At 50.2% G+C, this 12,435-nt stretch overlaps 5 protein-coding genes across 5 annotated transcripts; 1 reads left to right on the top strand and 4 right to left on the bottom strand.

Annotated features, from left to right (window-relative positions):
• Positions 1 to 673: 673 nt before the first annotated feature.
• Positions 674 to 1,730, top strand: ERG3_1 (c-5 sterol desaturase; the record flags this gene model as incomplete). The annotated part of the gene is made up of 3 exons (XM_049249443.1): positions 674 to 1,214; positions 1,268 to 1,334; positions 1,397 to 1,730. The coding sequence occupies 3 exons, from the start codon at positions 674 to 676 to the stop codon at positions 1,728 to 1,730; spliced, it is 942 nt and encodes a 313-aa protein (XP_049111637.1).
• A 597-nt stretch (positions 1,731 to 2,327) lies between these two features.
• Positions 2,328 to 3,769, bottom strand: CTK2 (RNA polymerase II C-terminal domain kinase beta subunit; the record flags this gene model as incomplete). The annotated part of the gene is made up of 5 exons (XM_049249442.1): positions 2,328 to 2,752; positions 2,818 to 3,145; positions 3,207 to 3,335; positions 3,392 to 3,473; positions 3,534 to 3,769. 5 exons carry the CDS (start codon positions 3,767 to 3,769, stop codon positions 2,328 to 2,330), a joined length of 1,200 nt encoding a protein of 399 aa, XP_049111636.1.
• Positions 3,770 to 4,053: 284 nt separating this feature from the next.
• On the bottom strand, positions 4,054 to 5,415 carry LOZ57_000334 (uncharacterized protein; the record flags this gene model as incomplete). Its single annotated transcript, XM_049249441.1, has 2 exons — positions 4,054 to 5,194; positions 5,261 to 5,415. 2 exons carry the CDS (start codon positions 5,413 to 5,415, stop codon positions 4,054 to 4,056), a joined length of 1,296 nt encoding a protein of 431 aa, XP_049111635.1.
• A 1,558-nt stretch (positions 5,416 to 6,973) lies between these two features.
• LOZ57_000333 (uncharacterized protein) lies at positions 6,974 to 8,056 on the bottom strand (the record flags this gene model as incomplete). The annotated part of the gene is made up of 1 exon (XM_049249440.1): positions 6,974 to 8,056. The coding sequence occupies one exon, from the start codon at positions 8,054 to 8,056 to the stop codon at positions 6,974 to 6,976; it is 1,083 nt and encodes a 360-aa protein (XP_049111634.1).
• A 580-nt stretch (positions 8,057 to 8,636) lies between these two features.
• Positions 8,637 to 11,745, bottom strand: LOZ57_000332 (uncharacterized protein; the record flags this gene model as incomplete). Its single annotated transcript, XM_049249439.1, has 3 exons — positions 8,637 to 9,623; positions 9,694 to 11,348; positions 11,439 to 11,745. 3 exons carry the CDS (start codon positions 11,743 to 11,745, stop codon positions 8,637 to 8,639), a joined length of 2,949 nt encoding a protein of 982 aa, XP_049111633.1.
• Positions 11,746 to 12,435: the final 690 nt, after the last annotated feature.

Here is a 12,435-nt window from a genome sequence, read left to right as displayed (position 1 = left end):
GTCAGATTGCTTTCACTAGAGGCCGGCTGGTTAATTTATCTTCGATCCAGTTTTTCACTAGCATCGCGGGTATTTTCAATGTCACGGCTCGCGGATCAAGTCAGCATCAGCGCACCCGGGAAGCCAATGCCGCCGGCGCTTGAGCCTCAGATTGCCGGATCAGTCCACGCACTCCCAACCGTTTTCAAGGGATTCGGCTGCATGAGCCCAAGCACATCGGAGAAAGCGAATTGAGACTCATAATCTCACAAACAGTTGGAGGGATGCGTGGAGGAGGTGGTTGTGGTGGTTGTTGTCAGGTACGGAATACAGCGGCTGAAGCTCTCTTCTCTTTAAGCTTTCCTTCCCTGGTGGCCTGACCATGACGTAACTAACACTAGCGCACTGGGGCCTGGGGCCTGGGAGCCCCTGGCCAATCATGGGACCGTAACGGCTATCTGATCCGATTACATAAGCTCACTGTTTTCTGAAAGCGGATGCGGATGCGAAACGACACGAAGCAGACGATGCGAGGAAAAGGGGGGAATGCAGAGGCTGGACGTGGGCTCTTGCAGAACTGACTGTCGATATCATTCCAGCAGATTGAAGTTAAGCAACACTTCTCTCTATCCGTCAAACCTAGACGCTCCCGTCTCGACCTTCTTTGAAGCCGTTCTTTCGTAACAAATTCACCATGGATATAGCCCTCGATCTCTTAGACCCTTTGATATTCGACAAAACCTACGCATACCTCGTTCCAGCGACATCTTCCAATACCACAGCCAGTGCAGGCCTGGGCCTGAAGCCATTCTCATCGCCCATTTCGGCATGGCCACGGGATAGCATACTGCGACAATGCATCTCAATCCTCGCGATCACGCAGGTTGGCGCTTGTCTTCTCTACTGGTTCTTTAGTGCTATTTCGTACTTCCTGATTTTCGATCGACGTCTTGAATACCACCCTCGTTTCCTCAAGAACCAAGTCCGGCAGGAGATGATATCGTCGATGAAGGCTGTGCCGTGGATCAACATCTTTACACTACCATTTTTCCTGGCTGAGGTCCGGGGCAAGAGCATGTTGTATGATAGGGTAGATGAGTACGGCTGGGCGTGGATGGGAGCCTCAACTCTGTTGTTCATGATATGGAATGACTTCCTCATCTACTGGATTCACAGACTCGAGCATCACCCCAGTGTTTATAAATACATTCATAAGCCCCATCACAAATGGATCGGTATGGATCGCCATCTGGTATGATAAGGCAGATGCATTGGCTGACTTATCTAGTACCGACCCCATGGGCGGCGCTTGCGTTCCACCCCCTTGATGGATATGTTCAGTCTTTGCCGTACCAGTGAGCACCCCATACCCTTCAAAAAGTAGCCGTGAGAACGCCACCCTGACGTCTTTATTTAGTATCTTCGTTTTTATCTTCCCCGTGCAAAAGTACCTTTACATAACACTCTTTGCTCTCGTGCAGATTTGGACAATTCTGATTCACGATGGCGACATGATATCGGGCCACTGGCTTGAAAAGTATATAAATAGTCCCGCTCACCACACCCTTCACCACATGTACTTTACCGTCAACTACGGCCAGTACTTCACCTGGGCTGATAGTTACTTCCATTCGCATCGAGCACCATGCCCTGAGCTGGACCCGCTTCACGATGCTCTCCGTGTCATGCGCGAAAAGGGGCTTGTGGATGAGAATGGTAACCCAATTCCCAATAAGAACAAGAAGGAGTAGAGTTCTCTGATAAATGTTTGTTGTTTATCCTCATAGACAAGGTGTTGGAATGTATTAAACTTATAATTTTATGGACCTACCAAGTGCATGGTCTGCATATGACAACTAGAATTAATATTAGCTTTCTGTACATTTCGCTAATGAATGGTAAAACCATTGCTTTTATCTTTTTGCCTTGAATCCAATACTTCAAAAAGCATTTGGGTATCTTCCAAAATCCACCGCTATGTCTCTTTTTATTATGAAAGAGAGCGAATAATATCCTCTGGCCGGGATTTTCCACTCGGGCTAACACCGATCTTTGGATTTCTAAACCAGAAAGCCTAGCGCATGTGAGGGTCGTCCCTTACATGACCGGAAGGTACAGAATAACTTGTCAAGGCAAGGTTTTAATTAGGTAATTCTGGCTCGAGGAGTCCTCTTGTCCCGATAACAGCCGCTATTCAAGAGAGGGAGACCGGTAGCAGAAGCGACAAAAAGTCTTGAACGGGAAAATCTGCTGTATAGACAGTGGCTTGTAGTCGTAAAAGTATATTGCCAGCCGTCTTGGCAAGAATTTCTTACCCCGTTTTTTGGGTGACGTATAAGAAGCACGTCTTATTCTTCCACTTCATATTGCTCCATTTCCACCTTGAAATATTGCTCGACGGTCGACCTTTCTGCTTGCGCTTGTTCCGGGTCCAGCATGAACCGTATTGTAGCATCTCGACCTCTCTCCCGATTGGACGTATCGTGGGCAGCAGTTGGCGCGAGAGGGTTAAAACGAGAAGCCTCCTTGGCTGTTTGCGCGACTATATCCTTATGCGGATTATCCCTATCCCTCCTCGATCCATTAGATGCCCGTACGCCATTGGCGTCAGGGTAATGTTTGGCAAAATTGCTGTAGCGAGGCAGTTTTCTAGAGTCAGCCTCTTGATTTAGGGGGATGCGAATGTTGAGAAGGGTGTCAAGGGAGAAATCAGGCCCGACCGAGGTTGAGTTACGGTGATGTGTATAGAGTTCAAGTAGATCAAGTATAGTTTCTAGAAAAAATATGGTAAGCATCTGCTGTTAATGAAAATAACGTGCAAGAGGGATGGTCACGAACCCATCACTTCTACCCGTGATGTCTGCCACTGTTCATACTCCAAGTCCGACTCAAGATCCTCTAGTCGTTCATCTAGTAATCTTCCTGCTAATTCTAAGCAAGCGAACGCCATTGTAGCCGATGTTTGCTTGAGTGGGGCAAATGTGCGATATAAGTCAAGACTTATTGAATAGGCAGTTCTGGCGATCTGTGAGTCTTTTCTATAGCCATGCAGCTTTATAAGCTTCAAGAGGATTTTCTGCGGGTGACGACTTCGAAAATCGAAACCAGATGACTCTAGCATTAGTCGCTCGAGGCCAATAATGCTGCGGGAGTGGGATTCAAAAACCTGCACACACAAATGAGTCTTGAACACACGAACAGGCTATCAGGGGTTAAAATGGACATACAGGGTCATCAGCAGAGGCTTGTTCTGCAGGTGATAGCTTTAAATTGTAAGCAGTGCACAGAATATCTCGCGATTTCTTGAGCGTATCCTCCACTTTGCATGCAGTGAAAAGAGCAGCGGCAGCGGCGTCCTTTAAGAAAAGGTTAGAGTAAAACAAGCACCCGAGGTGAGAGATCAGAAGCATACTATGTGATTATACTCAGCGTCCGAGTGTACCAAGCGAAATTTGTGGAAGTAGGTAGCTGCTGTATTGTACGTCTTCACTGGGCTATCTCACGGGTCAATATATACTTCATCGATATCAAAAGATGCTCGCGGTGCAGCCTACAGATGGAGTGCCTTTCGCACATTATCAATCCAGGTGATGCCCTGGAGTCGAACGCTATCCTCCCGTTGCGGATTTACCCTGGTTGCTGCGAGACACTCTTGTACAGTCTTCTCGAAGACATACGGATTTGCTACCTGAATAAATGATGGATGCGGGCCCGTAGGGGGAGGGGGAGGTGGCGGAGGGACATTATTTTGATCGCCGGAGCGAGAACTTTCGCTCTTTGCCGGCGCCATGAGGTGCAGGGTTGTTTACTGCTGGACGGCACAGGACATTTTGATATCGAGCTTGGTCGACGACCGCCATTTAGACTTTCTGGGCGACAGTCGGCAATATGATGATCCGTTTCCGACGGCCTTAACGCTGCCAAGCTAGAAGGGCGAGACATCATAGGGGCGACTTCTAGGGTCCTTTTAAGGCTCATATATAGGGCACTATAAGGGGGCTAGCTAATGTCTGCTATGGTTGAAATTTGCTCTATTTATACTATATCAGCCCCGAAATGGCCTCCTTGGCTACCTTAAGTACTAGCCGCTATCTTTCTTGCATTCAAGTTTTCAGCATGCCGACCCCCTCCGGACTTATGATTTTTCAGCGCCAGACTATCACAGAATGCTTTGTTGCATGGCCGGCAAAAGTTGTGGTTCTCCTGCTCTTGGTGGGTGCGCAGAGTGTTAGCACTGTATGCAGAAAATGAACAGCCATGAACAGTACATTTATATTTTCCACCAGCCACTCCAACTTTGACAGGGCGAGGTCGCAAGCTACAGTGAGCATTATCATGCATGACAGACATATGCTGTTTGTGACTGTTCACATTCTCAAAATAGCTGTTGCATGGCTTGCAATAGCAGTGTCCCTTCAACTGCTTGTGCGTCATGAGATCCCCCAGGGTAATGTGGATTAAATCACAAGTTGCACACTGGAAGTTGTGTACTTGGTCTTTGTGCTTCCGCAGCATCGTGCGGTCAATAAAGAAAGCAAAACACCACTGGCAATAGTTGTGACCCTCCACCATCTGATGCTGATGGAGCGCGAGGATATTGCCGAAGACTGCTTGGCATTCAAAGCAGATAATTCGGCCTGGCTCCACGGCTGCCGTCTCCTGGTTGTGCAATACCAATGAAACTCCTTCAACATCCCGAATAGGGGACCCCATTGTCGCTTCTGAGCTCCCTGGAGTGAATTCCGGCAAAACTGGAGATCCAGTCGACGTCGTCTCCAGTGGAATAACAAACCGCTTCTTGAGCTCAACCTCTGAATTCTGACCTTTCCCACCGGTAGACTCATGCGAGTTCCGCTTCTTCAAAGCACCTTGAAAATCTGTAATTGCTTGCCCAAGGGTTTCCGCTTTTGTGGATACGGGACTTAGGTCCAATAGATCACCATGTGGCTGCCCTAGCAATGTCGAAATGAGGAGCTTTTTACTAGTTCCTCCACCCAAAACCGGAGCATCATCAAATGGATTATCAAGTGCAAAGTTCTGCGGAACCTGGTGACTTGTGGTGATTGCGTTAGACGATGTACTCGACGTCGAAGACTCTAAGTTAAGCATTTGGACATATTTTTCGAAGGATTGCTGTTCGAGAGGTTCTTCATTATCCGGTAGAGCAGATGCAATTTCTGGCCGCACATTTTCCTTCGCTGTGTTCTCTTGGTCGCTATGGAAAGCTTTATTAGCGGCATTTCCCCTACATATCGGGCTGTTGGGTGTGATTGTGACTTACTGGGTATGCACAGTCAACTTGTGCAGCTCATAATCACACTCAATCTGAAATGAGAGAGAACAGGCGGGGCATTGCTTGTTCGCAGCTGGCTTGACATGCTCCAAGTATTCCTGTAAATTCGCCAGGACAGTGTTGCAAGACACACATTGCCTCATGACTGCAACTGCTATCGTGTGCGTCTGCCTTAAAATTTTAGTAGTGATGCGGGACAATGCTAGAGCGTTTTATGCCAAATACGGAGGTTGCTGAGATCAGCAGAAAGTGAGCTGCATTCAAAACACTGATGAAAGAACTGGTCTTGTCAACAGCACTCTGAAAATGGTGTTTGTTGCACCCACCTTTTCCAATTTCAAACATCTGTTTGCTGGCAGCGTTTTTGAGTGCAGTTAAGGACAAAGGGTTGAAGAAGCCGTCTTTGAACTGAGGAAGAGAATACTTTGCGTTCAAGTCTGCCTGGTAGGGTCAAGATCTGAATTTATAATGAACAAGCAGATGAAGAAGGCTTGAAGTGAATTTAGACTGCCAAAGACACATGAATGTTGCAAAGTGTTTTTGTTTTTCTTTCATTCACAGATTTCTATACCAGTATGATGTTAATGTGAGGAGAAGGCATTAGAGGTTCATTTTCACCAAGAACCTGAGGCTATTATCAGGTTTGTTTCCTCCTGCATTCCTTACAGCTCTGTTCCTTGCTCTAGCCCTGAAACTTTTGCTTTCCTTGGTGGGAATGCAAGTAGCCGATCGCAACAAACTCATGCGGGTAGAGTTGGTCACACTAACTAAGCCAAAACACATCATATGGGAGTTTAGTACAAATCCGTTTGAGGGCTCTAACGGAAAGCCCAGAAACACAGTCTTGAAATGACTGTGCTACATGCATGAGCTGCAGATTCCCCCATTATAACCTACTATGGGCATTAAATTGGCTCTAACGGCGAGAAGAGTTGTGGCTTTCATAATCTCTCTTGATTCCTTTTATTTCTCTGGTATTGCTAGGTGCAGATCAAAATCAAGATTCTTTCAGAAACTCTCCATTCCTCAGGCTCTCTTTTGCTTTTGGCCCCGTTCAAAGAAAGAAGCTAGAATCTTCTTACCTTGTGGTATCTTTTGAAACATGCTTTCCTTTGTCTGGACATAAGTATCAAAGACCAAACAAGATGCAGCCCCCTGTGTTCCACTTAGTTGCGATCAGTGCTGCGTACAAAGCTGTCGAGCCGCACTCGAAGGCCGTGTCCAAATCACCGGTATGTCTCCGTTTTTCGTATTTCATCAACATTGGATGGATTAGTGGGAACCTGATAAAAATATACACTGCATTGTCGTCTGGACGTGGCGCAAATCCTCCGTTTCCAAGGAAATGAAACCATCGGGTCTCGATGCTGTGTTGACATAGTGAGTCATGAGAGTTTCGATAAGAGTTAGTTAATTGAACAAACGTAATCCAGGTAGCAGAAGTCGCCGGCTCTGGTAGCATTGCTGCGCCATCTATGAAAAGCTTTTAAAAAACATCAGAGCTATATTATGGTTTAAATGGCAAAAAGAAACAAAAATTATATCCTTTGCAACCATTCAGGATCATATTTCTTAAGCAGCTGATGCATTATAGCCACAGCACCTGAACGGTAGCCACCGCCAAATATCGTATGGTGGTTCAAATGATGATACCTAAAAGCACTTGAAATCAGCTCCCATTCGTCAGCTCAGGGTACGGACTCACAGTTCATAGAGCGAGACTCGATCAGAATACTCCTCAACCGGCTCCGTCTTGGGCACCAGGCGGTGATACTCCTCATAGAAGTCCCTGCCAAACCCTCCAAACATCTTCATGATCCCCAATTCAAACTCACTATGTGCATAGCAAGCCGACGGATCATAAACAATATCGCCAACCTCCCCATCTCCATCCCCATTACCATTCGCATCTCGAACCTCATTCCTCACCACCCTCCCCCTGCCCACATTCCCACTCCATAAATCCCCATGCACCACCACCGGCACAATCCAACTCCCCTTTCCGTTCTTATCATACCCCAGATGACCATCCCCCAACAACCTCGGCACCACAACCCGCGCCACCCTCTCCACCAGCTCCCGCAGACCACCATCCGCCCCATTCCTCCTCTCCGACTCCGCCAGCACACTCCGCAGCCGCTGCTCGGCGTAAAACTCCGCCCACGACCGCCGAAACGCATTCTCCTGCCGCACGTCTCCGCAGAACGTCGGCACGGGGAATCCAAACTGCGGCGTCACGCCACTGCCCGTGGCCGCATCTCCCTGCGCGATGTTCACGATGTTCATCTCCGCTGCCACCTTCGTGGGCGGCGGTGGCGCCGGCCTAGAATGCAACGCCGCCAACCTCCTCGCCAGCACCACCGCTCCATCCCCAGCCCGCTTCCCACGGCGACCGCCCAAGTCCAAAAACTCCGTCGCCAAAAACCACCCCTCGCCCTCCTCCTTCTCCTCATCATACTTAATCTGCCCCCACGCCAGCGCGCGCGGACCCAAGCCCGGCACCACCTCCGCAATAGCGTTCAAGCCCGCGAACTCGCCGCGAGCCATCTCCATGCTGGGATCGGGGAGCGAGGCGCGGGGGTTGGCGGTCTTGATGAAGAAGTGCTTCTCGACATCTTGGGCCGGGTTGGCTGGGTCCGGGACGAGGGCGTGGAGGTGTGCGGTGGATGTGAAGCCGGAGCCGGAGCCGTGGGGGGAGAGGGTGGTTTTGGAGGGGTCGGTGGGAGGGGGGAGCGAGAGGGCTGTGAGGATGGAGGCCGGGATGGGGAAGGATCTGGGGGCCATGGTGTAGCGTTGGATGGAAAATGTGGACTCTGTGCTTGCTGTCCGGGAGGCGTACTGGCCTGAGAAATTATGGTCATCAAACGTGGATGATAAATTTCCGTTTCTCCTGGTTGAAAACTATCTAGATAAGCAAGGGAGGTTGATGATGACGTAGTTGACTACAAGGTGGTGCAAACAGGGCAAATCGACCAGGAAAAAGGTATCTACACCGTAGCTAGACCACAAGTAATTACGATGTTGTTTGCATGCAATGTCAATCAATTTGTATGCCCCAAAATACCGAGCTACCTCGTCTATAATCCCCCTTTTTCGACCGTCCACGCCTCGCTGGAAACTTTTTTTTACCAACCAAAAAGCTAACTTCCAGAACAATGAGCAGAATGCTAAAAGGGGCAAGATAAAAAATCAACAGCACCAAAAAAAAAAAAAAGACAAAACAAACACCAAGTTGAGTATGCTAGGAATATTATATGCAGAGAGAGGAAACAGTTCTGACCGTTTCTCTTCTTTTGGAAAACATGTTCACAGGCTAAATGAATAGAAGGGGGGGGGGCCAATTCGCCACTCACGCTTGACTTCATTATAACATCAACTGGTTTATCAAATGCAAAGCCGTTTTCGTACGCTCGCGTACGTCAGATTCCATATCATCGTCCAACAGCATCAATTGCTCCAGTACACCCAAATCACGCAACTTAGTCGCGCGCTCCCGGCAGCTGTTGTGGTCGCTCTGATCATCTTCAAACGTAAGATTGATCACGATCCACACACAATTAACACGAACCTGCCGGCTGGGGTGCTGGAAGAGGGGCAGCAGGAGCTCGATGAGCTCCGTTTGCGCTATGAGCAGCTGTCGATGGCGGGACAGGCCAGCCGCGATGTGGATCATGATGTACGTCACAGAACAAATGATCTCGGTCGGCACTGGCGAGACTTTGGCAGTAGAATCCTTGCGGCTGAGTTGAGATTTGGGACGTAGCTTATCCGCCAGGACATCGAAAAGATCGGTGACCTCCTGAAGCAGATAGTCGATCATTTCGGTAGCTCCGGATCCACAAATCAGGTTTCGCACGAGATCGAGGGTTTGCTCTTGGACTTGTATATCGTCTCGACGCATTTGTTTTGTTTGGTCTAGGTCCCCGCTCAGAGCCAATTTCCGTTGTCGAGCGCCATTCGTTAGGAATGCATCAAGGCTCATCTTCGGCGGCATGACCGTGTCGGTCATTCTGTGATCCACCGTTGGTTCCGGGGTGTTGCGGAGATTGCCTGGGGCGGAATCTTGGGGCTCGCTCAACTCCGCGGGAGCCGGCGAAATGTCCATCTCACTATCTCCCAACGCCGCGAGGTCTTCTTCCACTTTCTGTCGAATTGTCGTATCAGTAGGATCCTCGCAAATGACTTGCTTCAGCCACGATGGCTCAAGCGCGGCAAGTATCTTCATCTTGATATCGTTCGTCGAATTATAGGCAATGTGTTTCAACGCCCAGATCGACTCTAATCGCAGCTTTGTGTTGTCAGACCGAGAATGTTCACAAAGCGTGGGAATCATATCAGCGGATATAATTGCCTAAGATAATGTTAGCTATTATTCTACCCGAAAAAAAAAAGACGAGGGCCGTTTTGGCGTGGAAACTGACTTCTTTCATCGGGCTAAAGTCCATAGCCAGATTACAGATCACAGCGGTAGCCGCAATCTGGACTTCAACATCATGAGACTTGACGAGATCAAATATTGGGCTTGCTACGCCGGCGTCAATCAAGCTAGTGCGCAAGACACTAACGGAGCGGGTGAGCGACCGGGCAGCAGCACAGGCAGCAAGTAACGTAGGAACGGGATTGCCTTCCAGCGAGGATACTTTCGAACTAGGGTCACCGGGTTCATAGCTTTTCAAAGAATCAATTACATAGGAAATGACGCCATTATCGCAAATAGCTTTCCGGTATTCTTCTTTGAAGAGAGAAAGCGCGGATAGGGCTCGAAGAACTCCTTCTCGAACCCTGACACGATGGAGCAGAGTAGGGGAAACACCAGCTACGCCGAGGCTCGTTTCTGGTAAACCATTGGTCGAGGTGTCTTTCGGAACAGGACTCCACATGGGTTTTCCAGAGTCCTCGATCGGGTTGAATGATTCCTTGAGCATCTGCGAGAGCTTCCTGATAGCACCGCCATCCGCCGCGTACTTCTGTAGGTCCCGACTCTCCATTAAAAACGTCGCAAGAACAGCGGGAGCTTCTTCCTTGACCCTTTCAGTGCATGAGGCCATCCCGTTCTCACGCGTCTCGCTGTTATTGGGGGCAACGTAATCATTGTCGAGCATTTGTATAAGAAGTGGCACCAGCAGGTATCCAAACATCGCAACACGCTCCTTTCTCGCAAGGCCCAAGCGAAAGAGTACAGCACCCAACCTAATAGCCATGAGCCGTAGTAAGCCTGAATTTTGTCTCGCGATGCATATCAGCCATGATATCATTGCACTTTCAGGCTCGTTACCAACTGATGGTTCGTCGTCGAGCAAAGAGGGGGCCGGCGACTGAGCGATAGCAATGCCCCTCCTATCATAACCTAAAGGCGGAAAGCTAAGAGGTCCAGGGGGCTGCGGATGGGGCACTGATGGCAAAAGCTGATCAATGGGGTTTGAAGGACTGAGCTTCGCAGAGACTAATGGGGTAATCCATGGACCTCTTTGGGACATACGGTCCTGCATAGTGTTGTGCAGCGGAAATACAGTCACCAAGGCTGGGGATGTTATCAAATGCTCAGCGCGAGATTGGGAGTACTCGATGATGACGGAAACAGCTCGAAGCAAAGGGCTGAGCTGGGCGCTTGGTGGAGCGGGTGGGGGTAAGGCGTCCAAAGTGCCAGCAGTTTTGATTTGATTTTCGGCGCCAGGAATAACAAAGCCTTGTGAAACGACAAAGCTCGCCAACTTGGATGCTAAGGCATCTAAGACGCCGGCCTCGGCAAGCATGACCTTGTAAGACTCTTCCGTACATGTTTTCGAGATAATATCGGCGGCTAGAGCAATAGATGCTTGTGTTATAGAAGATTTTGAGGTTTGTTCAAAGATTTTGAGCAAGCAGTGGATGTAGTCCCCGGAGTATAGAAGCGTTGAGAGGCGCTGGAGCTGGGTTTTGCCATGCTGATATGCTAGTGGGAGTTTGTCGGCAATGGTGTGTAAGGTTTGGAGAATTGTCAGGTCCAAGACGGCTGGAGAGGAGGGCGATGATAGCATTGAAAGAAGGGCGGGAAGGATGTCACTGGCGAGGATGGACGAAATGTAGGCTGGTCCAGCTGCAGGTAGAATCCGACGGTCAGCACGGCACAGAGATGGAGGCCGGAGAACAGGTCTCAAACAATGGTGGGAAAAGAACAAGCACTAACCTTGGGCAAGACTGCCAATGATCACCACGGCCTCCCGGTGGATGGCATCTCGTTCGGCCCGGTCGACGCGGTGGACTGGGAGCCGTTCTGCGCCGTCGGCCGGGGTCACAGGATCCTTCTCGGCAGAGAGCGGCTCAAACAGGATGGCGGACAGCACGGGCACAACGCCCTTCTCTATCCACATGGCCTTTTTCTGGTCATGGCCGACGAGATCGTTTTTCAAGGCGCGCAGGGCCGTCAGTCGATCATAGGGAGCATGTGGGTCCCGGAAGTCCGCAAAGATCTCCAGAGAGGAGATCGGCATCATGTTGGCGGGATTGAAGGCGTTGGGTAGAAAAGATGCCGGTGAATTGAAGTGCACGAGAAGAGCTTGATAGTATGATGTTTTTTTAAGCTAGGGCTGCAGTTGTGGTGACGTCAACGGGCGTCTTGCGCTTGCAATCTTGGAACAAGCTCCAGCTGCACACACCTCCCCCGAGGACACCGTATTGTCCGTCGCCAGATGCAGGGCCGGGTGGGTGTGGATGGCAGGGTCGGGGGTCGCGGGTTGGACGGCGTGGAGGAAGCGCAGGGTTGTCCGGGCAGCGGGCGAGAAGACGGCGACGGACAGGCGCAAACGACAGGCGGCAGTAGTGGGCAGTAGCAAGGTAGCAAACCGGCAGCAGCGACTGTGCAGGCAGCGTCGGGCAGCAAACGGCGAGTCGACGTCGTCGTCGTCGTTGGGATGGGCGGCGAGGGCGAGCTGGATGTCGCGGCCGACGGTGGCCCGGCTGTGTTGGCAGGCGCTGACATAATCGGCCTGCCCTATGGCTGAGTCAGGGCTGAGTCAGCTAGCGCCGGCCGCGGTAGCCGCGACCCCATGACCCTTCTGGACCACATCACCACCACCCACCACCACCCTCACTCACTGACTCACCTCACGTCGACGACCGTACCACGCCGTCCTCCGTACCGCGGACGGAGCCACCACATCGTCCGCTGCGTCGCCGCTCTCTGA

This window comes from Ophidiomyces ophidiicola (assembly GCF_022830035.1).
Source record: "Ophidiomyces ophidiicola strain CBS 122913 chromosome Unknown scaffold_1, whole genome shotgun sequence".
In the NCBI taxonomy this organism is placed as follows: Eukaryota; Fungi; Ascomycota; class Eurotiomycetes; order Onygenales; family Onygenaceae; genus Ophidiomyces; species Ophidiomyces ophidiicola.
This window is presented reverse-complemented; position numbering and strand designations above follow the sequence as displayed.